The sequence below is a fragment of the Lepidochelys kempii genome, chromosome 1, assembly GCF_965140285.1.
Source record: "Lepidochelys kempii isolate rLepKem1 chromosome 1, rLepKem1.hap1, whole genome shotgun sequence".
Lineage (NCBI taxonomy): Eukaryota > Metazoa > Chordata > Testudines > Cheloniidae > Lepidochelys > Lepidochelys kempii.
The window spans coordinates 109,785,171-109,811,827 of NC_136380.1; the positions used below are offsets into that span (position 1 = coordinate 109,785,171).

At 42.6% G+C, this 26,657-nt stretch overlaps 1 protein-coding gene across 6 annotated transcripts in view; it reads left to right on the top strand.

Moving 5' to 3' along the window:
• ARHGEF7 (Rho guanine nucleotide exchange factor 7) overlaps positions 1-26,657 on the top strand; it is a 195,196-nt gene that overhangs the window by 60,022 nt on the left and 108,517 nt on the right. For 5 of the 6 annotated variants that reach the window (XM_073349944.2, XM_073349954.2, XM_073349964.2 and 2 more), the window contains exons 3-4: positions 17,349-17,433; positions 22,044-22,174. In XM_073349944.2, the coding sequence (XP_073206045.1) occupies positions 17,349-17,433; positions 22,044-22,174 (216 nt within the window). Of the gene's footprint in view, positions 1-17,348; positions 17,434-22,043; positions 22,175-26,657 lie in introns of those variants that run through there. The other variant, XM_073349984.1, reaches the window with a different exon arrangement.

Here is a 26,657-nt window from a genome sequence, read left to right on the forward strand (position 1 = left end):
TGAGCTGGGGAGCAGAGCTGTGCCAGATCCAGAGAGAGTAGACCCTGTCCTGGGAGCAGAGTTGCAGCCCCAAAGCCAGCGGCACAGCGCAGAGAGAGCAGACTTGCCCTGGGAGCAGAGCTGCAGCAACCAGAGCCAAAGGGGCCAAAAAAGCAGCCCACGAAGCAGGTCGGTGCTGGGAGCAGAGTCACAGAAGCAGCCTGCAGAGCAGACCTGTCCTGGGAGCAGAGCTGTAGCAACCAGAGCCAGAGGGGCCAAAGAAGCAGCCCAGGGAGCTGGAGGCAGAGCAGCAGCCGTGCTGAGAGAGAGTGGAGGTGGGGTTGGGGCTGGGGCTGGAGTAGTCCAGAGCTGGGTGTTGTGAGCAGCTGGGGAGATCGAGGGGGGACCCTGGGCAGTGGGCCCAGCACAGGGAGACGCCTCAGCCAGGAGGCTCTGCAGGCCAGACTCGAAGGGGGATTGGTAACCCCGACAGGGTGGTGGCAACGCTGGAAAGAAGGGCCCTGCCACCTAGAGCCTGTGGCCACCACCAGAGCGAGTGTCCAACTCACAGCATCCCTGCAGCACAGCCAGGGCCTGAGAAGGAGGCCTGGGACTTACAAGGAACAGACTGTGAACTGCCCAGACATTCCAGAGACACTGTTTGTGGTGATCCCTGCCACAGAGCAGGGTGATGTATTTCCTTTAACCTTTCCCATTTTCCCTTATTCTTTTCAAAATAAATTGTTGATTAAATAACTTGCATTTGCTTCAAATTGTATGTAATAATCAGTGGGTCAGAGAAGTGCCCAGTGCAGAGAGAGTACCCCAGAGTGGGGACACCCTAGCCCCTGTCCTAGGTGACTGCAGCAGGGTTGGGGGTTGAGCCCCCCAGGAATCCTGGGCCCAGCCTTGTTGGGGTTGCGAGGACTCTGCCAGACAGGAGAATGGAAGGGGAGTCCTCAAGGGCAGGGAGTCCTCAAGGGCTGGGAGGCCACTGGGTAAAGGAAGTGGGAGTGAGGACTCAGATCCGTTCGCTAGCCCACTTCACCGGGGTAGTGCAGAAGCCAGGAAAGTTCTCCACAAGAGCGGGACTATTACTCCGGTTACATAATTGGCGTCACGAACAGGATCCTATCCAGAGGGTCCACCCCATTGGTTTACTTGTTGAGTTCTGGTAGCACTGTCTGGGCCTGGTCCAGAACCCTGCCATGGCTGGAATTGAAGAACTACGGGCCCAGTTTGTTGAACTTCAGCGCAGATTGTCAGACCAAGCGGAGGCATTACAACAAGCTAGAACAGAACATAGAGAAGCCTTATCACTGGCTAAGGCGGTAATAGACCAACAGGCAGCAGAAACTAAGAAACCCCCTACTATTTATGTCCCATGGGAGCGGAAGGTCACGGAGTTTGGTGGCTTCCCAACTAGACCAGGAGACATTATGGTAGAGGAGTGGGTCAACTCTGTGAAAGTGGCTCTGCGTGTGCCAAGAGTACCTGAAGAAGATCATGTGGACTTCATAGAGGAGCACCTCAAGGGCCAGGCCAAGGCCACAGTAAAGTTCATGGCAGTGGCAGACAAAAAAGATGTGGAAAAGGTGTTTGAACTCCTCCTGGAAGTGTATGGAGATAAGGTACCTATTGGAACCCGACTAAAGGAGTTCTTTGAGCGAAAGCAGGAGCCTGGTGAAACTGTCCAGGCATATGCGTATGACCTCCAGGAGAGAATGAGCAAAGTGGAGTGGCGAGACTCTCTCAACGAGTTCCAGACCCAAATACGGTTCTGAAAGAGCAGTTAGTGCTGGGGCTCCAGGATGATTCCCTCCGCCGTGAAATGGAAAGGAGGTTTAAGGAAGAGCCCAGTAAGAAGTTCCGTGAACACATGCAGGCTGCCATTATGTGCTCAGAAGAAGAGGAAGTTCCTGTGACGGAGACAGCCAAGCCTAACCCCCGTACACTAAGTGGGGGCCTAGTGAATGCAGCTGCTGGGGGAAAGGCCCTGCCCCAAACACAGTTAAAACTGGAACGTTTAAGTGAGGCTGTCCAAAAACTGGCGGTCCAGCAGGAGGAGATGATAAAAGTGGTGACTGAGTTAATGAAAGAGAAAAATCCTATTAGTATGTCAAAGTATCCAAGGGCACCAGGATCCCGAAGAGCCCCACTAAAGGATGAGCTGGGAAGGTACATATGTTACACTTGTGAAAGGCCAGGGCATACTGGCCAGCAGTCTCCACTGAGAAGGAGAACCGAGTCCCAGGCACTGAAAACCAATGGGGCACCAGGGGCAAGTGGTCCATCTACAGTAGAAGGCCAAGCAGTGGCAGAAGGATTCCTAGGCCTCTCCTTGATGGAAATCATTCTGCATACAGTGTTGAAAGGAATGTGGGCAATGCCAGCATATCTAGTGACTTCTGCAAGCGAGCATTTGGAGACTAACTGCTGAAGTATGTATAGCAGGGGTGAAGACCAGATGTTTGTTAGATACTGGCTCAGAAGTCACCACCATTACTGAGTCGCATTTTCAAAAATATTTGAAATACAAGGAGCTGACCATGCACAACACACAGTTTGTACGTCTAACAGCAGTTAATGGACTGGCAATCCCAGTGGTGGGATGTCTCGAAGCAGACATAGACTACATGGGTCAGACACTGCCAGGGAAATGCATCTTCATCCTGAAAGTCAAAGACTCTGAAGGGAGCAATATGGGAGAAGGAGTCCCAGGGATTCTAGGGATGAACATCAGTAGTGAGCTGAAGGAGCTAACATTGCCAGTAGAAGGAACCAGGAGGGTGAACCGTCATGGGCACTCTAAGAAGAATGCTGTGCTGAGTAGAGTACTGGCCCGACTCCAGGCCAATGGGGGCTGCGGGAAGCGGCACGGGGCGAGGGATGTGCTGGCCTCCGCTTCCCACAGTCCCCTTTGGCCTGGAGCGGCGAACCATGGCCAGTGGCAGCCGCGATCGGCTGAACCTGCGGACGTGGTAGGTAAACAAACTGGCCTGGCCCGCCAGGGGGTTTACCCTGGAGTGCTGTGTGCCAAAGGTTGCCGATCCCTGCAAAAAACAGTGATGTATTCTGGATTTTTTTTCTTCAACAGCAAACATATAATATTTTAACAAAACAAGCATATGAATTTTTGAATTTAGTTAAACATTCAAGTTTTTTAAAATCAGGTTTGTTTTTGTTAAAATTGTTTTGAACTAAAATAGTTAAATGAAATACTTTTTTTTAAAAAATAAAACAAAAATTAAATCAACTATGTCAGCCAGGTCAACATAAGAAACTTAACATATTGGCTTCTGCAGCTAACTCAGTCGGCTTCACCTTCATTTTCCTGTTTCTACATATTCTGGAAAAGAAAAACAAGCTTTGTTGCTTTTTCAGGTCCCAAACAGTTTCTCAATTTGGAATGAATTAGTCCAAAGGAAGAAAATATTCTTTTGACACTGGCAGAAGAAGCTACTGCTGTTAAAAGTGAGATTATCACTTCAACAGTCTTTGAATCCAAGTGCTTAAGTGACTTCCACCAGTTCACTGGTGTGACTTTCTTTAAAACGTCATCAGCAAACATATATTTCTTGAATGGTTCACCCTTAGCTCTGACGTTTATTATAGTTGACATTACGGAGGGATGACTGCTGGATGTTGATGTCATAGCCAACTCCTCTTCTTCAGCAGTTAAGGTTTGACCCTGGTACCGAGTAGTGAGAATATTTGCAAGAAAATGAGCTGGAGATAGTGCTTGTCCCATTTGTGTTTTTAATGCTTGTAATTTAACTCTGTTATTGTATATTTCTCTTTTTAAGATCTCACTCAGTTCCCTCCAAATTTCAACAGCGTCAGCAATAAAACCGCTGTTTCCCTGCATTTTGTTCAAGGCTACAACAATAGGCTTCAGGGTACTTGGCATGTGTTCGACATTTCTCTTCAGCCCAGTGTTGAGAACTTTGGCTGTGACGGTGCCGTCTATTTTTTCCATGATTTTGTTCACAAACTGTCATCAGATTAGGCCAGTTCTTGAGATAGTGCTCAAAACAGTCCACTACTGAGTTCCATCACACGTCTTGTGGGAGAGTTAGCTTGGTTCCTCCCACTTTTTTCAGAGTAGCTGCTGCAAAGTGGATTTTGCAATTTCAACAACATTAGCCTTTATTTCTGGAACACTGAAGTCTTTGGCTAGGAGGTGCATCAAATGAGCACTGCAACCGTATTTTATTAGCTTGGGACTCTTCTTCTAAATAATTTCTTCTCCTCTTGGATACATTTGCAACATTGTCTGTGACTAAGCTGTGTACTAGACATTTGAATTTTTTTTCACAGTTTGTTATAGCTTTTACTGCCACTTCTTGTAAGTATTCTGCAGCGTGTGCATATCCTGATGTATTGATTATTTCTCTAAGGAAGACATTCCCTTCTTCTGTTGTCACACAAGCACATACAACAGGATCATTGTGAACATTGCTCCACCCATCAAGGCTCAGGTTAACAATTTTACCCTCTAGATCTTTTGCACACTCTCAATTTCCCTTTCATACGCTTTATCCAGCAGTTTGCCTGTGACATCTGCTCTTTTGGGTGGACTGTATCCTGGTCTGAATGACTGAACCATGTTAATGAAGTGTGGGTTCTCAATCGTATGGAAAGGAGAGTTTGTTGCATAAACAGATTGGGGAGTTTTTTCATCAATTACCTCTTTTTGTAATCTGCTGGTTCTTATCACAAACTTATCTATGGTTGTTTCTGGGTGATGGAGATTTTTTTTCTTTTTGCTATAGGTGATATACTATGGCTACATGACGTACATGATGTGACCAAAACACTATCATTGGCAGATAACTCTGAAACTATAGAAAATGAATGGTGATCTTGAAGGTGGATAGTCTTCAGAATTCTGTTGAGGACGGCTTCTCCTAAACAAAACAAGTCAATGCAGTTGTTTAATTATTATTACCATACTGTTCTTTTAGTATTACTCATTGCATTGATTGACACTCAGCACTGCTTTAAAAGTGAAACTGTAAAAGGAAGATCTGTCTATTCAGCTATTTATTTCTTTTCACATCTGCATCTAAAATGATAGTACCATAGAGTAACAACTATATTTTTTTGCTCAAACATGAGAATTCAAGAATAGTCCAGAAGGAAGACAGGCAGTCCTTAAGAAAGGAACATGAAATAAAAAAGTTTATCAACCTGAAGATCCTGCATGTTCAGACCTGTTCCTTTCATCGTCTTCAACGCAGGTTCCTCCTGAGAAGGAACACTTCTCATGATGTTGTTTCATTGGGGCAACCAGGCCTTGCATTTATATTTTGCACACACGCCTGTCTTACCTACAGATAGAGGAACTTCATTAAAATATTCCCAAACTGGGTCTTTTTTTACATCCTGCTGCCATTATAAGTTTTCCCTCCTAGTGAGAGAATGGTATGGTAGATCTGAAATCAATGAAAGCTACACTCAGAAAGACCTCAAGACTTCTGGAATATGCGCTCAAACAGTTTCACTTTTGTTTCTACTGCCTGTCCCTCCCTTCTCACATTTATCTCCAGACTTCTTCTCTTTGTCCAGATCTGTTCTGCCCCCAACAATCTTCTGTTCATTGAACTTTTTGAAACTTTGCACTTTGAGAGAGGTAAGGGATTGACTCTGTGTACAGAAACCTTGCAGAGGGACAATAGGGTTGAGGTCTGTTATTTCTCACCTCTGTATATTTATTTAAAATAATTTTTGCTGTTAACAAGCATGTTATCCCCGGAGAGACAAATCCACAGTTTGAGAACTGCAAAACTAAGCATCTCTGGTATCTTCTAGACTGAGCATCAAGTCCCATTGAGTAGATAGAAAGATTAACCCAAATAATGTATACAGAAGCCCCTGGAACCCTGTAAGATTGGGTTCCTAAGCCATGAACTATTGGAACTCATTTACAAAACTTTTCTTAAACATTACAAGAATATATTGTCTCATACTATAAACTAGAATTTATAATCCATATTCAATGATGAGCTATCTTTGAACGATAATGTATCTTTAAAAAATCCAATTTAAATAAAAAAATCCTTAAAAATTTAAAAAAAAAAATCATTGTTTTTTATTCACCCTGACTGTGTTCAGTTCTGGTGTGTAAACTTCAAGAACAATGTTGACGAATTGGAGAGGGTTCGGAGAAGATCTACGAGAATGATTGGAAAACATGCCTTACAGTGAGAGACTCCAGGAGTTTACTCTATTTAGTGTATCAAAGAGAAGGGGTGACTTGATCACAGGTCATAAGTATCTGCAGAGGGAATATTTGATAATATTCTTCAGTGTAGCAGACAAAGATATAATAAAATCCAGTGGCTGGAAGTTGAAGCTAGACAAATTCAGACTAGAAATAAGGATACAATTTTTAAAAGTGAGGGTAATTAGTCATTGGGCCATGTTACCAAGAGTTGTGGTAGATTCTCCATCCTGAGAATCTTTAAATCAAGACTAGATTTTTTTTTTTCCCTAGAAGATATGCTCTGATACAAACAGGAATTAATTCAGGGGAGTCCTATGATCTGTGTCATACTGGAGGTTCCTCTATTTAAATCCAAAGTTCTCTTCCGGCCTTTTAATCTATGATGTACTGGAGACTTGCAATATTTTGCAAGAGCTAATTAAAGAATGCTTTTAAGGTAGTCGTCCTCGTGATCACATTTCAGAAGCACACATTGTGCGCAAACATTGTTGCGTCACAAAAGGGAATTGCACTACAACATTTTAAAATGTATACACATTTAATGCTAAAATAGTTTTATTGATTAGATTGTATTCATGGAATATGAACATTTTATGTAATCCGTTATATTGATTTAAAATCCAGGGCTTAAGGGTCAGGAAATAGTTCTGTTTAAATACTCTGGTCCAAGGATCTTATCTTCACAGTTTCACCATAACTGTGCTGCCACCTTTGTTGCTAATAGAACTATGGTGATCTCTGGTCTTGGATGAGAGTGTGCTCTTTAAGGGCCTCAGTGTAGTCTTTCTTATGGGAGTTGGGGCCTCTACCGTCAAATTGCAGAACCATATAGAAAAGCCATTTTTGCTGGGAAGCAGTGGGTGTATTAGCACTCTCACTAAAGGAGTGCACCATCAACCCACCTCAACGCTTTTGCTGCCATCACCGAGAACTAAACGGAACTACCTTTTACGTCCACAAGCTCCTTTTCCTCTTTTCTTATAATTTCTTAGTGTATAGTTAATTAGGATTTTGGGGGCCCCTGGGCTCTGGTGGGAGTATGGTTGCAAAACTGAAACTTAAAGGAATGGAATGGTACCACCAGGTGTGGTATGACAGTCTCCCTCTGTGCAGAGCACCCAGTCTCAGAGAAGATACTAGTCTTTTGCCTCTTCCAGGTTTGCTCCTGCTAAAAGGCCTCCATATGGAGGCAGGGTCCTTTGTCACTTACTGTCTTGCAAAACAGCAATTTTGATTTGACCCTGGAGAACCCCACACCTCTCTGCAATTCATACTGCTTCTCATCATTTTACAGTGCTTGGTGTGAGATTGCCTTGGAATACTGAGTACTAGATACCATCAGACAGTTAATCCAATTTCCCACCAGGTCCCCTGACTTCCCTCCCTCTCCCCCCCTCCCTTTGGGAACTTCTCTCAAGAAACTCTGTGGCAGAAAAAAAAATATTTTTTTCTCCCGTCCCACAAAAGGAGGATTCTAGAGGAATTTCCTCTACAACATCAAGGGAAGGGGTTCTACTCCAGATGTATCCTGATACCCAAAAAGGGAGACACTGTGAGACCCATTCTGGACCTCAGAAACCTCAACAGATTTACAGATGTTCAGGATGTAAGTATGGCACTGTCATTGTTCAGCCTCATCCAAGGCATCTTCCTGCAGGAAGCCACAGCATGACAGGTCTGTGTGCCTCAGTTTCCCTTCTTCTGAGTCTCCAGAAAAAGTCCCCAGAGTCTTCCCAAATATAAATACAGCTCTGGTGGGTTTAGTTTATTACAAAGGTCCCATAATCATAGTCCAGAATTCCCCCAGCATAGTCCAAAAAGTACATGTCACCAGTGTTGGTGCTAGGCATAAGCAGACTAAGCGATTACTTAGGACCCTGAGCAGCTCAAGGGTCCCCTATTCACTTTTTTAGTATGTGTTGTATGTATAGGGGGCTCCCCAAAATAGGGCCCCTAATGGGCTAGCACTGTGTCTGAATGCAACATACAGCCCCGGTACTGCCTCTGCATGCAACCTTCAGCCCTGGCATCACTTATGTCCTGGCCCTCCAGCACAGCCCTGGTGTCTGTCACCACACACTGAGTCTCCAGTGCAGCCCTCTCCTGTCCTTGTACCATGACAGTCACATGAGTCCTTTCAACTGAAGTGCAAACCCGCTCTTCCCAGCAGGAATACCTCTCTGCTGTGAGCAGCCTTGCCAGGGGAGCATCCCTCACTGTTCGCTTGGGTTCAGCTCTCAGGCCCTGGAGATGTCTCCTCTGCTCCCCAGCCTTTAGCCTGGAGATGTCTCCTGCTCCCCAGCGTTTAGCCCTCTCTGCACTTAACTGTGGCTCTCTTGCTTTGAGCCAGCGGGCAACTCCCTCTGCTTCTCTCCGTCTTCAGCCCTGTGGCCCTGATTCAGGCTTGGGTATGCCAACAGCAAATTCCTCTTGCTGCTCTCCTGCCTTCAGCCTTCTCCCAGGTCCCAGACATATAGTCTCCTAGCCAATTCCTCCCTCTTCCCAGGGAGGATCTGCACAGAACTTGCTACTCTTGGCAGCGTTCTCCAGAGAGCTCCTCCAGTCTCCTGAATGACTCTCACCAGGACTCTCCCTCTCTGGGTCTCTTCCTGACCTTTATAGCCTCTGATGCTGCCCGACCCTCTTCATTGGCTAAATGGGAGCACCTGTGCTGTCACATGGGAGCTGGAACTAGTTTATTTATGGGGGCCAGCCACACTCAGAGGGACATTATGCCTCTAAACTTAAATGATACTGTAACAGGATGATCTACCCCTTTAATAGCCCTGGGGTGGGGGAGGGAGGAGGGAAGGATGGGAAGCACAGGTGTTGGGAATCAGCTGATCAGCACCTCATTATTGGCCCACACTCTTAGCTGGACAATATAAAGGAGAACTCTGCTCCTCACAAAGGGGGAGGAGGAGGAGCCCTGTGAGGATTTTTCTCTGGTAAGCAGAACAGGAAGTTGCAGGTAGGCAGGCCGGCCGGCCGGCAGGCCAATTTGAAACTTGCAACAACTCAACAAATTCTTAAAGAAGATAGTTTTGCATGGTCACCCTAGCTTATATTATCCCTTCCTTGGATCCTGGGGACTGATATGCTGCCCTTGATTTAAAAGATGCCTATTTCCTTGTGGCAGTCAATTAAGCTCACAGGAAGTACCTCTGATTTCTAGTAAATCAAAATCATTACCAGTTTACTGTACTGTCCTTCGGCTCTTCAGCATCTCCCATGGTCTTTACAAATGTCATGGAAGTAGAAGCGGCATTCCTCTAAAGATTGGGAGTTCAGATTTGCCCCTGCCTGGACGGCTGGATGGCCAGGGGCTGGTCCAGACTACAAGTACAGTACAGTGTTGCCCTGATCCAGTCAATGTTTAGTGCCCTGGGACTGTTAATCAATGCAGAAAAATCTCTCCTGTCCCTGGTCTATAGATTAGAGTTTATATGGGCTGTACTGGACTCATCTCAAGACAGGGCCTTTCTTCTGGGTTCCAGGCCGTCTGATCAATTGTTTAAGGTTTGAAGGCTCACCAGGTCACAACAGTGCAAAACTCTTTAAGGGGTTTGGGTCACCTAGCCTCTTGCACCTACGTGGTTCAATATGCCACACTGCGCCTCAGGACTCCGCAGGGCTGGCTGATGTCAGCCTACTTGCCAAGCTGCCATAAGTTAGACTCAGTGGTAAGAGTACCCTCTCATGTCCTCACCTCCCTAGATTGGTGCACTAATCCAGCCAATGTAAGTGTAAATGTTCCATTTGCCCACCCAGAATCGCCTCCCACGCTAGTGATAGAGGCTTCTGCTCTGGGATGGGAGCCCACCCTGTGTTCTCTACATATGCAGAGTCTAGGATGTGTAAAGCTAAGTTCTCTGAGGACCAGTATCAGAGAACTAAAAGCTGTGAGGCTGGCTTGCCAAGTATTTCTATTACAGATCAGGGGAAGCAGACTGTTTAGTCCTCACAGACAACACAAAGGCAGTGTTTTACCTCAACAAGCAGCGAGGAGCCCGCTGTTCTCCACTCTGCCAAGCAGTGGCTCTGCAGCTCACATTGGCCACGGTTCCCGGACAATGGGAGCTGTGGGGGCAGCATGCGGAGCCTCCTGGCTGCCCCTACATGTAGGAGCTGGAGAGGGGACGTGCCGCTGCTTCTGGGAGCTACACGGAGTGGGGCAAGTCCCACTCCCCAGCTGCAGTGCTGGAGCGGGGCAAGCCCCGGACCCTACTCACAGGCAGGAGCTTGAGGGCCAGATTAAAACGTCCGGAGGGCTGGAAGCAGACCCTGGGCCGTAGTTTGCTCACCCCTGATCTGAGAAGATGGTTTATGAGTCACCAGAGTGGTCTCTTTGAGATATATCTTCCATTGGTGGGGGTTTCTCCAGTTAGCCCTATTTGCAACAAAGTCCATCTGACAGTGTCAGCATTTCTGCTCCCTATGGGGTCATGGTCCAGGTTCCATATCAAACGTCTTTTTTTTTTTTTTTTTTTTTATGACGTGGTCAGGCATGCTCCTTTGTGCTTCCCCACCAGTCATGCTTATTCACAGGGTATTACTAAAGATAAGATAGGACCAGGCCAGAGTCATACTTATTGTCCCAGTATAGGCCCATCAGCACTGGTTCTCCACTCTCCTGTTACTGTCAGTGATATGTCCAATTTCACTTCCACTAGATTTGGACCTAATCCTCCAGGATCATGGTCTCCTACTCCACTTGAGCCTACAATCCCTTCACTTACCTGCATGGCTAGGTACTCCAACTCCGTGACTAGATACTGTAGAGCAGGCCTACTCAAAAGACATTCAAGAGATCCCGCTAAATAGTAGAAAGCCTTCCTCAAGCGCTACTTCCCTCTCCTAAGTGGAAGCGTTTTTCTATCTGGTCTCGCCAGTATGAAGTATCACTGACCTGTTCTTCAGCTCAACATAGTGTGGACTACTTATTTATATCTGAAACACCAAGGTTTTGCAATAGGTTCCATCATCTGGAAACTATTTCAGTGTCCCAGTCTAAAGTGGACAATCACTTTTTTTTCCCCAATGACATGTGCATAAGATTTTTAAAAAGCTTAGTCAGATTATATTCTCAGAGACAAAGATCTAAATTTAGAATTGTCAAGAATTAGGTTCTCCATCTGAACTTGTTCCCTGTTTTCTGCTGCAGCAATCAATGAAGGTGACATTTTTGGCAGCCGTTACCTTGGCCAGAAGAGTAGGGTAGCTATGGGCATTAGTGTTGGTGCCTCCGTATACAGTCCCTTTTTTAAGGACAAGGTTTACTTGCGTCCTCATCCGAAGTTTGTCCCAAAGGTGGTTTCTTCTTTCCATGTCAGCCAAGCAGTTTATTTGCCAGTATTTTACCCAAAGCCACACGTGAGCAGAAAGGAACAGCGTTTGCATACTTTGGACGTCAGTCTTTAATGTTTTATCTGGATAGAACCAGGCACTTTCATAAATCCTCCCAGCTGTTTGTAGCATGGTGGACAGAATAAGATGTCGGTCAGTCACCCAGAGACTTTCTTCCTGGATTGTATCGTGTATACGCATGCACTATGACTTGGGGAACGTTGCTCTGCCAGACAGAGTCACAGCTCATTTGACGAGGCCACAGTCAGCCTGGGCAGCCTTTCTGGCGCAAATTCCAATTGATGACATTTGTAGAGCAGCAACCTGGTCCTCTGTCCACATATTTACCGCCAACTATGCTGTGGCTCAAGACTCCAGAGACTGTGTTAGAGTTGGATGAGTTTTTCTCCGATCTAGATCCCGATCCCACCTCCTGCTCTTACTACTTGTGGGTCACCAGGAGTGGAATGCACATGTGCAATCACTCAAACTAAAAATGGTTACTAACTTGTTCCATAACTGTTGTTTGATATGTGTTGCACATGTCCATTTCATGATTCATCTTCCTGTCCTTTTGTATCTGAGCTGCAGCAAGAAGGGATGGAGGGGTGGGGGATTAAGGCCTAATGCTGCCTGGCAGCAGGAGGAGTTTGAGCCAACGAACGGGTACCGCTGAGGGGAAAAAGTTTCTGATGGTCATGCGCTGGGTGTACCGACACTGAGTGGCATGGACGCATGCAACATGTCTCAAAGAACAGCAGTTACTGAACAGGTTAGGAACTGTGTTTTGTCATGGCTAGACAGCCTTTATAAGGGCTGCTTCCCTTCTAGTAAAATTATATATTACTCACAAGCAAAACCTTCCTCCATCCTCTCATTGTCTGTCTGTCTTCCTGTGAAGTCATACAGACAAGATTTGCTTCCTAGTTACAGTTTCTAGACGACATTATGCATGCTGGGATAACCCATTAAATTGTTCCCGGTATCCCATATAAGTCTCAGCATAACAGGAAACTTAAGGCTTTTTTACTTCCTGTTATTCTTGAGTTAAACTAGTTTTGGTGCGGAGCTTTTTGCTGTAGAAGAATCCACGATGAAGGTGAGCTTAAATATACTTTATGCTTTTTATTTTAGACTTGCATAAATTTGTTATCCACATTTTTAAACTGTATTTTTAAAAAAGAGAAGTTAATTCTTTATATTTGATCTACTGTCTTTCTGAGGCATAAATGCTGCTAGCCTAAGTCTGTTTACATGGAAGGACAGAAACAGAGAATTCTTGTTCCTCAGTGTATAATGGACACGGGCTCATCTTTATAAGCAAGAGACTTACTTTTTACTTTACAAAAAAAAAAGTTTAGGAAAATTGAAATTGAGTCACTATTTGTAAGCAATACCCTCCCATCCTTTTAATTTAATTTCTGTCCTTAATAAAGCAGTCATTCCTTGTGGTACCAGGTTATGAAGCATTTCTGATGTCTACTTATTGTTAGAGTCCCCAGTCCAATAAGAGTTCTGAAAGCACAAATTATATTCACATTGAAGTCAATAGGACTCCGTGTGGGAGTCAGTCTCTGCTGTTGTGAATCCTCTTATAGGATTAGCACACTGTAGTTTCATACTTCTATTACACTTTGTAATTTATGTCCACTTAAAAGCTACCACAGTAAACAGATACTTGCAGGAAGCCTGAACCTTTGTAACTCTTTTGGCACTCTTTATTTTTCCAAATTGGATGCCAAATTAAAAAAAACCCCAAAACACATCAGCAAGTTGATTTCCAGCAGAATATATACAACCTATGCCGTCCTCCTAATACTGTGTCATCCCGGTGTCCTTTTCTCTTTCTCTTTAACTTAAAATGCAACTTTGCCAAAAGGGCAAAATCACCAAATTCTCTGTTCGCTTCTTATAGAGGTTGGCAGTGTTTTACTTCACTTACATTGTAATATTCACTATATTGAACGAATATTCAATATTCACTTACATTGTATATTATATATGTTGATATTGTTTTTTTTAATACTTTCTCTCATGTTTCATAGTTGGCATCACAGACTCGCAGCTGGGGGGATACTTGAGAGCCCCTTACTATTTCTTCTAACTTTAAATACGCCTAGATGTCCTAGAATTGTCTCTGGTATGGTGATATTTAAAGAGAGGTTCTCTGGGATATTTTATACAAGTTGTACTTCCTTGAAGGATTTTAGTACTTAGCCGCTGACTATCAACTTGATTCTGTAGGCATGCAGAGCTCTTGAGCCTTGACTACAAGATGGGATGTGAGGGTCTTCAAGGAGGAGCACATGACTTATGAAGAGAGGCTGAGAGAACTGGGATTATTTAGTCTGCAGAAGAGAAGAATGAGGGGGGATTTGTTAGCTGCTTTCAACTACCTGAAAGGGGGTTCCAAAGAGAATGGATCTAGACTGTTCTCAGTGGTAGCAAGGAGTAATGGTCCCAAGTTGCAGTAGGGGAGGTTTAGGCTGGATGTTAGGAAAAACTTTTTCACTAGGAGGGTGGTGAAGCACTGGAATGCGTTACCTAGGGAGGTGGTGGAATCTCCTTCCTTAGAGGTTTTTAAGGTCAGGCTTGACAAAGCCCTGGCTGGGAAGATTTAGTTGGGGATTGGTCCTGCTTTGAGCAGGGGATTGGACTAGATGACCTCCTGAGGTCCCTTCCAACCCTGATATTCTATGATTCTATTCTTTACACCAGTGGCTCTCAGTCTTTCCAGAATACTGTACCTCTTTCAGGAGTCTGATATGTCTTGAGTATCCCAAGTTTCACCTCACTTAAATACGACTTGCTTACAAAATCAGACATAAAAATACAAAAGTGTCACAGCCACACTATTACTGACAAATTGCTTAATTCTCATTTTTACCATATAATTATCAAATAAATCCGTTGGAATATAAATATTGTATTTACATTTCAGTGTATAGTATATAGAGCAGTATAAATAAGTCACCGTCTGTATGAAATTTTAGTTTGTACTGACTTCGCTAGTGCTTTCTATGTAGCCTGTTGTGAAACTGATATCTAGGCAAATATCTAGATGAGTTGCTGTACCCCTGGAAGACCTCTGTGTACGTTTGGTTGAGAACTACTGTACTATACTATGAAAATTACCATTGCTAACAACTGGTGTCAGCAACCAGTGCAGCTAAACTGGAGCTGAACGCTGTTTGGCTGTACGTAGAGTCAAGGACAAGCTATGGTTTTGGCAACTTTTTTTTTATTTTTTGGTAATCTAAGCAAGAGTGCAGTTACGAACATCTTAAATAGAGTGAATCCTTTAGAAAAGTTTCAGAGTAGCAGCCCTGTTAGTCTGTATTCGCAAAAAGAAAAGGAGGACTTGTGGCACCTTAGAGACTAACCAATTTATTTGAGCATAAGCTTTCATGAGCTAGCATCCGATGAAGTGAGCTGTAGCTCACGAAAACTTATGCTCAAATAAATTGGTTAGTCTCTAAGGTGCCACAAGTACTCCTTTTCCTTTAGAAAAGACTTTCTTTATTAGGACAGTGCCTGGCTAACAAAGCCTCTGAAATTTGTTCCACCTTTATTAGAAAATCAGCTAAACCAGCGGTTCTCAAACTGTAGGTCGCGATCCCATTTTAATGGGATCACCAAGGCTGGTGCTAGACTTGCTGGGACCCGGGGCCAAACCCAAGCCCCACAGCCTGGGGCCGAAGCGCAAGGGCTTCAGCCCTGGGCAGCAGGGCTCAGTTTACAGGCCCCCTGCCTGAGGATGAAGCCCTCGGGCTTTGGCTTCGCCCCTGGCAGTGGGGCTTGGGCTTTGGCCCTCCACCTGCTTGGGGTGGCAGGGCTTGTGTGGGCTCAAGCTTCGGTTCCCCCCCGCCCGGGTCATGTAGTAATTTTTGCTGTCAGAAGGGGGTCAGTGCAATGAAGTTTGAAAACCCCTGAGCTGAAAACCTACTTTGTCAGTCCCATAAATAGTTGTTTGAGATAAGTTTCACTCTGCCTGACTTGCATGTCTTCTCATTTCTTAATTCCTCTCTCCTTCGCTCTCCCTGCCCCGAAACAATATGATCTTTTCATTTCCCTTCTATCGGAATTCTCTCTTCAGAGGGAGACTCTTTCCGACATGCCTGTGGGGTGGGTCTTTTTTCAGCAAGAGAAACAGGAGTTTGTTGACTTTGTAGATGAAAGCTGCTGTGCTGCGGGAGACTAAGATTTTCTCTCTGTCTTATACCAGACAGAGCAACTATAAGAGGGCTGGCATTGTTGTCCTCTTTGTGAACTTGCACGTGAGAATTCTGTAACGCCTTGCAATGTGAATAGGGTCATGTGCAATATCTTTTTTTATGAGGTTTGGGATTCGTTTCAAGCAAATGTTCAGGGTCATTTTTGTCTGCAAATCCAGATGTTTCATGTCCTCGCCTAGTTCTGCAAAGTTTCAAGTGTGTTTTGTCTACCGAATAATTATATTTAATTACGGATTTTTGTGAATTTAGATTCCTCTTCAGAAGTTGTTTGTGTTTAAAAATTTTTTTTTTTCTGAATGTGCTTTAGCTGCTGTTAAGTTCCAGTGGTTTGACTGTTCAGAACAGAAAACTTCATTGCTGCGTTGTCTGGGGCCTCGTCTTCTGTGTCTTGTAGTGCACCAGAGGCTCTTTCAGCGCTTTATGGATATAATGCACAATAGTACAGTACTTTATGCAATACAGTCTTTTCTCAAAGTGCTTTATGAACTACTGTGTGTGTGTATATATATGTGTGCATATGTATGTGTATATATGTAACCATATCTCAGGTAAAACACAGCAGCCATTTAACAGTACAGTAAGAACAGATTTAAAAATTTCACTGAAGCTAAGGTTAGAATTATTTAATACACAGGTTAAGGAAGGAGTGTCTGTACATCTGGGTATAGCACTTAAATTATCCAAAAGTACAAAGTTGGTTTAAAAGTCATACAATACATATAGTACGTAATCAGGAATAACTCAAATTTAGATTAATAAATTTAACGATGCAGTTTAGATGTTAGCATCCAAATATTCTGGTACATCACTCAAGAAAAGTTTAATACTGAGAGTTGGTTGTAGAAAACATATAGCAATGAGTGTAGATTGTCCCTCAGTAACTGAACATTTAGGATAGGTTGTCCCTCAGGAGTTATAATCCATCAGAGCATTCCAGTTACTTTCCCAACTGCTTCTCAGTGGCACTCCAGCTCATCTTGCCTGGTATTGCCAATGTCCAGTGATGTGTTCTAGATAGATGTCCCTCAGCCACCTGATGGTGTCCAATACCACAAGTTGCCGCATCAGCCGAACGTAGCGCTGATTCTGCATTCCCGCAACACTCACTCGTTACTGGGGTCCCATGCACCCAGGGCTCTGACGATCGGTGCGTGTGTTCAATCCTCATAATCCCCCATCAGATACGATGGGAAGAATGACTTTTTCTGCTTGAAAACTATAGAGAAAATCTAGGTAGGCAAACTGTAATTGCCAAAGCTGGACCAATTCTACATCATTATAATTTACTCTCAGATATCTTAAACTCACATTTCCATATTTCACTGTGTCCAAATAGAACTATCTGTACCATCTCTAGTTTAAAATAAAACAAAAACATGCACGGTAATTCTTACCTTGTAGCTTTTAAAAAAACCCATAGTACAAAAAACATTGGTAAGAAATGTTTCTACTTGTGCTTGCTTGTTTTTCTCCTTACTGGTAACTGCAGACTTACCTAGCTTTTAGTATTATTTTCTCAGTGACTGGTGTCCTAATGTTATTTTCCTGTTCCTTTTCAGACTTTTGACGCAAATGATCTATATCAGGGACAGAACTTCAGCAAGGTTCTCAGCTCCCTAGTTGCTCTAAATAAAGTAACTGCAGGTAAGTAAAATCTGTTCTACTTTGATGCATACTGTGGGGAAGGTGATCTATGATGTCATCCTTAAGCAGCTCAGATAAGTTAATATAATTGACGTTTCTAAAATTGCTGCTAATGGTAATTTTTCAGAGATGCTTTCTCTTTATATTTTCTTCATCTTCCCATGTATTAGTCTTGCATTGTTTTAAAGGAGCTCGTAAGGATTTGTCAGTATTGTCTAGTTTGTTTTTAGAGGAGGTTTCACAGTGAAGTACATGTGGAGGTTTTTAATTTTTTTTTTAAAAGTACCTGATCGGTGTGTGTGTTTCTTTGTATGTTTTCTAGCATCTACATTGGGTCCTATTCTGCAGTCTTCACACACGGGTCAATTTTACTTGTGCAACTAATTTAATTGAAGTAAATGATACATGAGTAAGGTTTGCAGGATTGGACTGATGGCCAGTAAAGACTTTCTCCTTCCTTATTAAGTTTCTTTCTGAACCTACATGGAGTCCATAATCCTGTATTTATGACAGGACACTGTTCTGTCATGAAAATGTTACAAAGTAATCATTACGTCATCATATTAGGTATCAAAATGAGGAAGAGAAGATGAGCTTTAAGGATGAAGGCCGTTATTTAAACACTCCAAACTTTTAAGAGGAGAAAAGTTTTTTATAAATGGATGTAAAGAGAAGTCAGTTGTAAATGAGTTTTCCTTACTATGATAGTAACTCTTCAAATGCAATTTCTCATTTTGATTGTGCTCATTGTTATGTTCATGGCATAAACACACAGAAGCTAGGTAAAAATGTAAATACTCTTGCTAGAAAGTAGCAACATACCACTACTTTATTTCTTAGAAATCAGAGTGTTAACACAAGAACCCTAAAACAGAGACACAAAACAGTCTGCTCCCTAATACAGAGAGGCACAATCCATACCACTTGACTATATAAGCTTTCTGTCTGTCAGCAGACTGAATCAGAGGTCACAGGCTTCCCTGTAGAGCTCCTGAGCTTGCAAGCAGGACTAGGAAACGCCCTCTCCCCCACTCTGAAAGTAATAGATTGCAGTTTCAACACAGCCCTCAATATACCACACTCATCTGTTGTATGTGCAAAATTGTGGTTTTTTTTTTTTTTAAATTAAATTATTTTTTTTGCACTGGTTTAGTAGATTAGTAAGAACATTTAGGACCAGATATTCAGCTGGTGTAAACCAGCATAGCTCCAGTGAAGTCACCAGCTGACCTTCAGTCTAAGTCACTAGTGTGAATGCAGACCATTTCAGTATTCCTTTAAAGTTGCTACCATCCAGTGACTGTGGTGGTCTGTGCGTGAAATAAGTTGTTGCTCATCTTTCAAAAGAGAGAACAAAGACTGGATGCTCATGCAAGCTGAACTGTCCTTTTACTCGTAGAAGTGTCCAGAGCTGTTAAATATCCGAGGCTGGCTCCTCTTCCAAACAGTTGCTTTTCCTATTTTGATGGGGAGAGTATGTGGGAGGCACTCTAGGCAGTATATCAATGGTTTGTCCTGGTGGACTGCTGTTGCAATCTCCAATGAGTTCTTAATAATAATTAATATGTAGCTATTATATAACAGTTTTCAGTAGACCTCAGAGGAGGTCAGTATCAGCCCCATTTTACAGATGGAGCAACTGAGGCACAGGGAGATGATGTGGCTCACCCATGTTCACCCTGCAGGCCAATGGCAGAGGTGAGAATAGAACCCATGTCTCCTGAGTCCTAGTCTAGTGCTCTAGCCATTAGGCCGCACTGCCTCTGTCAAAGACTCTAACAATACAGACCTTTCCAAGAGCACAGTTCCTAGCCTACCCACAGGCACAGAGATATGGCTCGAGTACTAGTCAGTGAGATAGAATGCTACTATGCAAAGACTCACTCCAACAGTATTTCTATAACCACACATGGGGTGGGGATTATCACACTCCAGGCAGCGTCCTATGATCACAGACTACATTGCAGGAAGATAGGAGAAACTCCAAGGGGATAGAGGGGAATCAGGGAGGAAGGGAAAGTTGAAAGCGGGGAGCCAGAGAAGTGGTAGGTATAAGGTGGTGAGATTCTATGCAAATGAGGCAATGCATATTCATTAAATATGCAAATTACAGCAGGCCATCAAATCTCTGTATTTACGCAAGTTTAGCAGAAACGTTTTCAAAAGGTTTTAGTGGAAAAATGACTTTACTACGGTGCACTTTTGCAGGATTTAATATGTTTCCACTAACTCAAAATTGGGGGGAAGGGGGGGATGAGCCTCCTGTTTTTTTTTTGCAGTAGCTGAAAATAATTGTTTCTTGTCCATTTTTGAAAATCAAAAAATTTTCAGTTTCACAAAAGAAAAGGGGGGTTGGGGAATTTTAAAAAAAAAACAAAAAACAAACCATGAACAAATTAAACCCAAATTTGATCAAAGCAGGAAGTGGGGAGATAGGGATTTCCCATCTGGAAACACAGAGATGACCTGCCTCCAGGTTTACCACTGGATTTGGTGACATGTCCGTTCCGCTGCTTCTCTTTATTTGCAAATTGCAAATATGTTTTTTTTCATGATGATATATGCATCACAAAGACATTTCAGGTCACTGTTATCCTTTCTCTAAAATTGCTTGCTTTCGGACAGTCCTCATATCTGGAATTTTACAGTTGACTATAAGGAGTACTAAAGAAACGAAGACAACTACCTTGGTAGTAAACTTGTGATCCATAAGTGAAATGTTCTGTCTTGTGCAATGTTGTCTGGTCCCTCATGCTCCCAGTGTATCCTAAAAAAAAATTAGAGTTTAGGCTTAATACAAATGGAAGAAAACCCCAAACCTATTTTAAGCTCTTATAGTAACACAGTGATTTAAAAAAAAATAAATTTAGCATAGGAAGTTGTTTGGAATATAAGTGCTCCACTGATTTCAAGTTCTAGTATGTTGATGTCAATCTGAATAAAATGTATGTTTTAGTAAGAAGAGAGAAAAATAGCTCTAATAATGCACCAGTTAAACACGATGCATTTGTAACATAGTATATTTATAATCTTTCTGAAAGATAAAAATGAGTTGTTGGTACAAGATAAGAGTATTAGGAGAACTTCCTGAAGGAACTAGAGCATCCTATGAATTCGACAGCACTCTGCTTCCCTGCTGTTCCATTCATTCTTTCCATACATACACACGTCATTACATTTCTGCCACACCAAATGAGCTGTTTTACCCTCAGATTTAATTTGACATGGAATGGTAGGTATGTTACATTTCCTTTTGTTTCTGTACATGGCACTGCTAGGGAAGTGCAACAGGAATAGACTCTGATTGCAAGCTGTTAGTCTGTTTCAGTTTGCTGCTGAGAAAGTGCCATGTGCAGGAGAACAGTTGTTTCTCCACCTACCAACCGAATGTCCATAAGGCATGCTCCAAACAAACAGGGGAGATGGTAGAGAGGCAGAAAGAAAGCGGAAGAGTTGCCTGGTAGCCTACTAGTACAGCATCAGAGCTGGGATGAAATGTATTGCCTTGCTGTTTGGGATCACTAGAGCCAGGAGTACTGCCCAAACAAAGCTGAGATAAGAAGTGACTTTGTGTTGCTGTCTGATGAAGGAGCAGCACTGAGAAGCTCTAAAGAAAGCTGAGGGCAGCACTCCTCCTTTGGATAGAAGGTCTCAGCTGTGTGGTCTATTGGGAAGAGAAGCAAATGAAGAGGTTTAAAAAAACAGAAAACCAAAAACAGCAACCCTCCGCCCCAGCAACAACCTAAGCCTCAGCGGAGAGAAAAAGGAGACAAATGTAGAAAAAAGGGGCAGTGGAAAGTGTTATTTTTTTAATTAAATGATGGATGGGCAGAAATAAAGGGTGTGGATGAAAAACTAAATGAGCAAAGTCCAGATATCAAAGAGAGAATGAGTGAATAGGAGGAAGAGGGCAAAGAAACAGATATAGTTAGCTTAAATATAGGCAAAAATAATGTATTTGAGTTTCTTTTGACTGTCAACTGAAATAGCCAACATTGTTAGACTCTTTAATTGGACGGGTAGCTGATAGAAAATGAGAAATACTCTGTCCTTTCTCTTCTCCTAAAATTTTGGAATCCATTCCCCACCCTTCCTGACCTCCATAAGAATGTGTATGAAGGAAACTGCCACTGTCGCAGATTAGATTAAATTAGTCCCTTGCAAGTAATGGGTGTTGGCTGAAGATTGAATTATGGCTCAGATCACCTGAAATCATGTAATCGGTGTAGGTATTAAGCATAGTTTTTAACTGACATTCTAATTTATCTTGTTTTGTTTGAATAAATATTTTAACTTCAGAATGTGTTTTCATAACAGAAAAGGGCTGGTATGAATTTTTTTCCAAAACCTTTTATGGTTGTTTGGAGTTCCTCTGGATCTTTTTTTTTCTTTTTCTTTTTTTTCTTTTTAGGCCAAGATTTTCAAATTTGGGTGTTTAAGGCTGGCCACCTAAATCCACATTTAGGTATATTTGATCTTATTTCTTGTGTTCAGAGGTATTGAGCACCCGCAAATTCCATGGATCTGCTTTAGGTACCCAAGCTTGATCTTGGTGTGTAAAAAGTGTATGTAATTTCTGCAATTCTAGTATTTTGCTGTCATCTCTACAGACATTGGGCTAGGAAGTGATTCCGTATGTGCACGGCCCTCATCTCATCGGATAAAATCTTTTGATTCCCTTGGATCCCAGTCTTTGCACAGTAGAACTTCAAAACTCTTTCAGGGACAGTATCGAAGTTTGGTAAGTTCTGCTGGAATTTAATCATGTTCAAGGATTTTTTTTTCCTCCTTATCAATCTGGATTAAAACAGTGTTGCAAGCCAAGATGTGTGAACCCAATTTCACAAGTCCTTGAGTGCTCTCTTGCTCTTGCCTACATATAACTGGGGCCTCTGAAGTTATGCTGTGTTGCAGTGGCTTTTTTTCATTCTCTTCTGAGTTAGAAAGTCAGTCTTCTGCATGCTTGCAGCCAGAAGTATTTCTGTTGTAACACTAAGAACTTCTTGTTGTATGCATGCGTAAATATTTTTTTCTTTGATTTCTTTTTTTCAATAAAGAAGTTCCTCTCAAAAGGGCAAATTGTCCATTTCCTCCAATGGGACTGTGCCATCCCAACGCTCCAGGGTTTCCAAGGGCAGGGAGCCTCCTCTAAAGCTTTGCTCGCTCAGTCCCAGAGGTTTGGAAGATCTCCCAGCCACTTAGCAGTTTTGGCAGCCTTGTACACTGAGTCCCAGTTTTCTGAAGCCACACACACACACACACACACAACCACATGGTTCCAACATACATAGAACCACATTGTTGAAATGTCAGGTATACACAGCTTAGTGTTGCAGCAACTAATATGGGAATCTCCACCAAATTGAGAATCTCATAGTTAAACAGGCTTTTAGCTTTACTGGATAGACAAAGGGCAAGAGACTGCTACCTACAGCATGGTCCTCAAACAGTTCCTAGTTCCTTCTTACCCCCAAAGTATGGTGGCCTGAGAGGTTCTATCTTTGTATACTTGTAATGACTGATTCCTCAGCAATAGCTATAGGATCACTGTGATACTATGTGAGTGTACGTGTATATGTCACACCCTCTGAGCAGTTGACTTCCCACCGTGTTTTGAATACACTATAGTCAGTGTATAGTCAAAAATGTACCCTCTTGCAGGTGAGGACATGTGAGACCAGATTGTTCAATTTTTTTTTCAAGCTTTTTCTCAAGACTCCACTGTTGGGAACATCTGTTGCAGGACATCCCAACCCAGTGATGTTCTAGTTGTAAGACTTCTAATTACTGAGGGCATGGTATGAAAACTGACTTGGCTTGTCTAGGAATATACAGCCTGTTCTGCAAAGAAGGTAGTGGTAGTTGTTGGCTGGCTTGGCCATTGGACTCACTTTCAGATTTAGAGAGAGCAAATGTGGAGGCATGCCACAAAACATACTGGGCTGTGTGGGCTGCCCTCGCCACTGGTTTTCTAAAATCAGGTTGTCGAGCAGAGAAGTCCTATACCAAAATGTACCTTCCTGTTCTGATGCTTCCAGGGGGAACCTGGAGTTGTGAGGCATCTCACAATCACCTGCCCTTCACATGAGGAAGCCTTGTCTGTGCCTGCTGGCGGCCCCAAGCACTCTCTCCTAGGCCTCCCAGGCCTCTCTGTCTCTACAGGTTAGTGATAGGCACACTCCACCCCTCAAGCCTTCTGAGTGTTATCCTCCTTTCATGAGCCAGACATACTGTCAGCTTGCCTCATGGTGAAGGATCCAGTGTGGCGCTTGGCACTCCAAGATATACCCAAACAATCTATTGTCTTTATTTTAAAGTAGGACATGCTCCTGCTCTTTGTTCCATCCTGTAGACTTCCTCTATTGTAAATTTTGCAATCTGTTACTTAGCTCTATTGCTCAGTATGTAAACGGGCTTACTCCGTAAGGCATACAATACACAAATGACCAGACAGTGAGAGAGTTGTCTGTTATCTTCTGCCTGAAAGAAACATTCCCGAGGTATGTCACCTTCTGGTGGAGTTAAGCCAGATCAAGTCTTTAAGAAACTTTTCTTTTCACTATAGATACTTAACTCCTTAAATATTATCTGTACCTATGTTTTGCATGATTATGCCAACCAGTGTGCTACTGGCTCTCAGAGATCTCACATGCCACCTTTCGGTGACTATTACGCATTCATCCAACACAGGGGATCCCTATACAGGTCTGTGCATCCTCTGTGTCCACTTGCCAGTTGGTACCAAGAGATCCGTGACTCTCACCTGTCTCTAAACATTATGGAGCTCCAAGAAAGAGATCCCTTTCAGCAGTGAAAAAGTTTGAAGGGAGAGCCCAGTCCTCCTCTTTTAGTTCATGTTTGAAGAGCTGTATACTGACTGGTATGTGAAACATTAACACAACATAAATCTGTTTAAGCCCTCATCCCGATTATAGCTGTTTCTAGGTTTCCCTCCAGAGACCTCTCAATCTCAGGCTCTAGATCCCTCTAATCAGAAAGTCACACTAACCTCTCTGGTGAAGTTAACAAGCAGTACCCGCTGGAATGAGTTAGTAGAATTTACTCAGCTGCTTTATATGGAGCTGTAACTACTAGTAACAGGGTGGATTAACAGAAGTAGCCTGCATTGCTAGATGGAGTCCTTGGGCTTGTTTTTTCCTCTCTCTCTCTCTCTCTCTCTCTCTCTCTCTCTCTCTCTTCCTCCCTCTCCTACTCATTCACATACATGATTAAATAGTATTCGTGTGTGGTGTGATTTAAAGGCTGTATCTGCATGAGCACATGTGTTTGGGGTAAACTCTGATTAATTACGCAGGTCATCCAAAATGAGTGTAGATAAACCATTTGTACTACAATACAGCCTGATGTATTCTATATGTACCACATAAGTTAGAGAAAGTACTTTGGAAATGCGCTAGAGCAGTGGTTTTCAAACATTTTGTATTGGTGACCCCTTTCACACAGCAAGCCTCTGAGCGTGTGAATTATAAATTAAAAAGGGGGTGGGTAATTTAATTAAATGGGGGCTCGGGGCCTTCAGCCCCAAGGAGCTGACCACTTGCGACCATCTTACGACCCCCTGAGGGGTCATGACCTGCAGCTTGAGAACCCCTGTGCTAGGGTTTTAAAAAAATAAATAAATAATTGCCACTATTCTTCAGCTTGCAAAGCCAGATGCCTTCTTTATTATGAATCCAGCCATAGAGGGTTTCAGAGAGAGAAAATATTTTAACTAATATATGTAAAACATTTCTGTGCAACATTGCTTTTCTGTTCAGAAATGTGTCCTGATTTTAAAGTCTGATATCTCGGGGTCCTTCCAGGGGAATAGAAATGAGCGTTGTGTCCCGCAGTTGTGTATGTGTGGTGTAATCACAGAGTGATCTCTGAGATGTTGAAGACTGAATAAAATTGATGTTTAAAAGGTTTTGGAAAGCCTGGAACTGGTATGGGACTACATTTTGATAATGACAGTGGCATTAAAAAATTCTCACTTGGAGGAGCTCCAGATCCAGCATTTTGCTTTTCCATTTAGTAGTCTAAGACAAAATGGGCCATTGAATGAAACTTTAAGAATAATAATAAAACTAATTGTTTACACTGGGCATAAATTTAATCTTGTTTGTATTACTGAAAAGTGGTGGGATGATTCCCAGGGTTGGAATGTGAAAATCAAGGGTTATAATCTATTTAGGAAGGATTGAGTAGGCAAAACGGAGGGTAAGCGTGAGTGGCCCTCTATGTCAAAAACGGCATTGCCTGTTTGATCTTGAATGCTTATGGATGAATGTCCTAACAAATAAAGCACAAGATGGGGTATTGGTGTCTGCTACAGGCACCAGATCACACAGGTAATAGGGTGACTGGCTCCATATGCACCTATCTACAGTGTATAGGGAAAAAAATCTGCATGATCATGGGGGACTTCAGTTTGAATCACACATGCTGGTGGTCTCATGCTTCCAGTACTAAAACAGCCTAGGAACTTCTAAATATTATAGACGATAGTTTCCTAACTCAGAAAGTGTTGCATCCAACATGGGGGAGTTCTGTATTAGATCTCATCTTGACAGTTACAGAGGATCCAGAATTTTATTACATTTATAATGTGCAAACAGAATGAAGTCCACACCAGTGTTATATACCTCATACTTTAAAAGGACTAACTTCACAAAATTGAAAATAATTACAAGCCAAATCAGCAAATTTAATCAGAAAAATGTGAAGGATAATTGGGATTGTTTAAGAATATGTTACTAGATGTCCCAAAAGCCACAATCCCACAACTGAAAAAGAAAGCCATGTTGGTTTTTTAAAAAAAGAATTGGTTTAGAGGGGAAGTGAAGGCTGCGCTCAAAAATGGAAGAATTGGGAATTTGATAGTCATGAATATAAATCAGAAGCTATAAATTGGAGAAAATATATAAGGGACACAAGCAGAAATCTTTAGCCAGCAGAGTTAAGGAAAATGACGAGTTTTTTAGTATATGAGGAACAAAAAAAAAAATACTAATAGTGGTATTGTTCCATTAGTAGATGTAAATGATGGAATTATCAATAATAATGTAGAAAAAGCAGCAATGTTCAATAAATATTTGTCCTGTATTTGGAGAAAAAACAAATGATGTAGTCATGCGACAACATTCTTTCCATTCCACTAGTATTTCATGAGGACGTTAAACAGCAGCTACTAAAAGTTAGGCCTTTCTAAATTATCAGGTTCA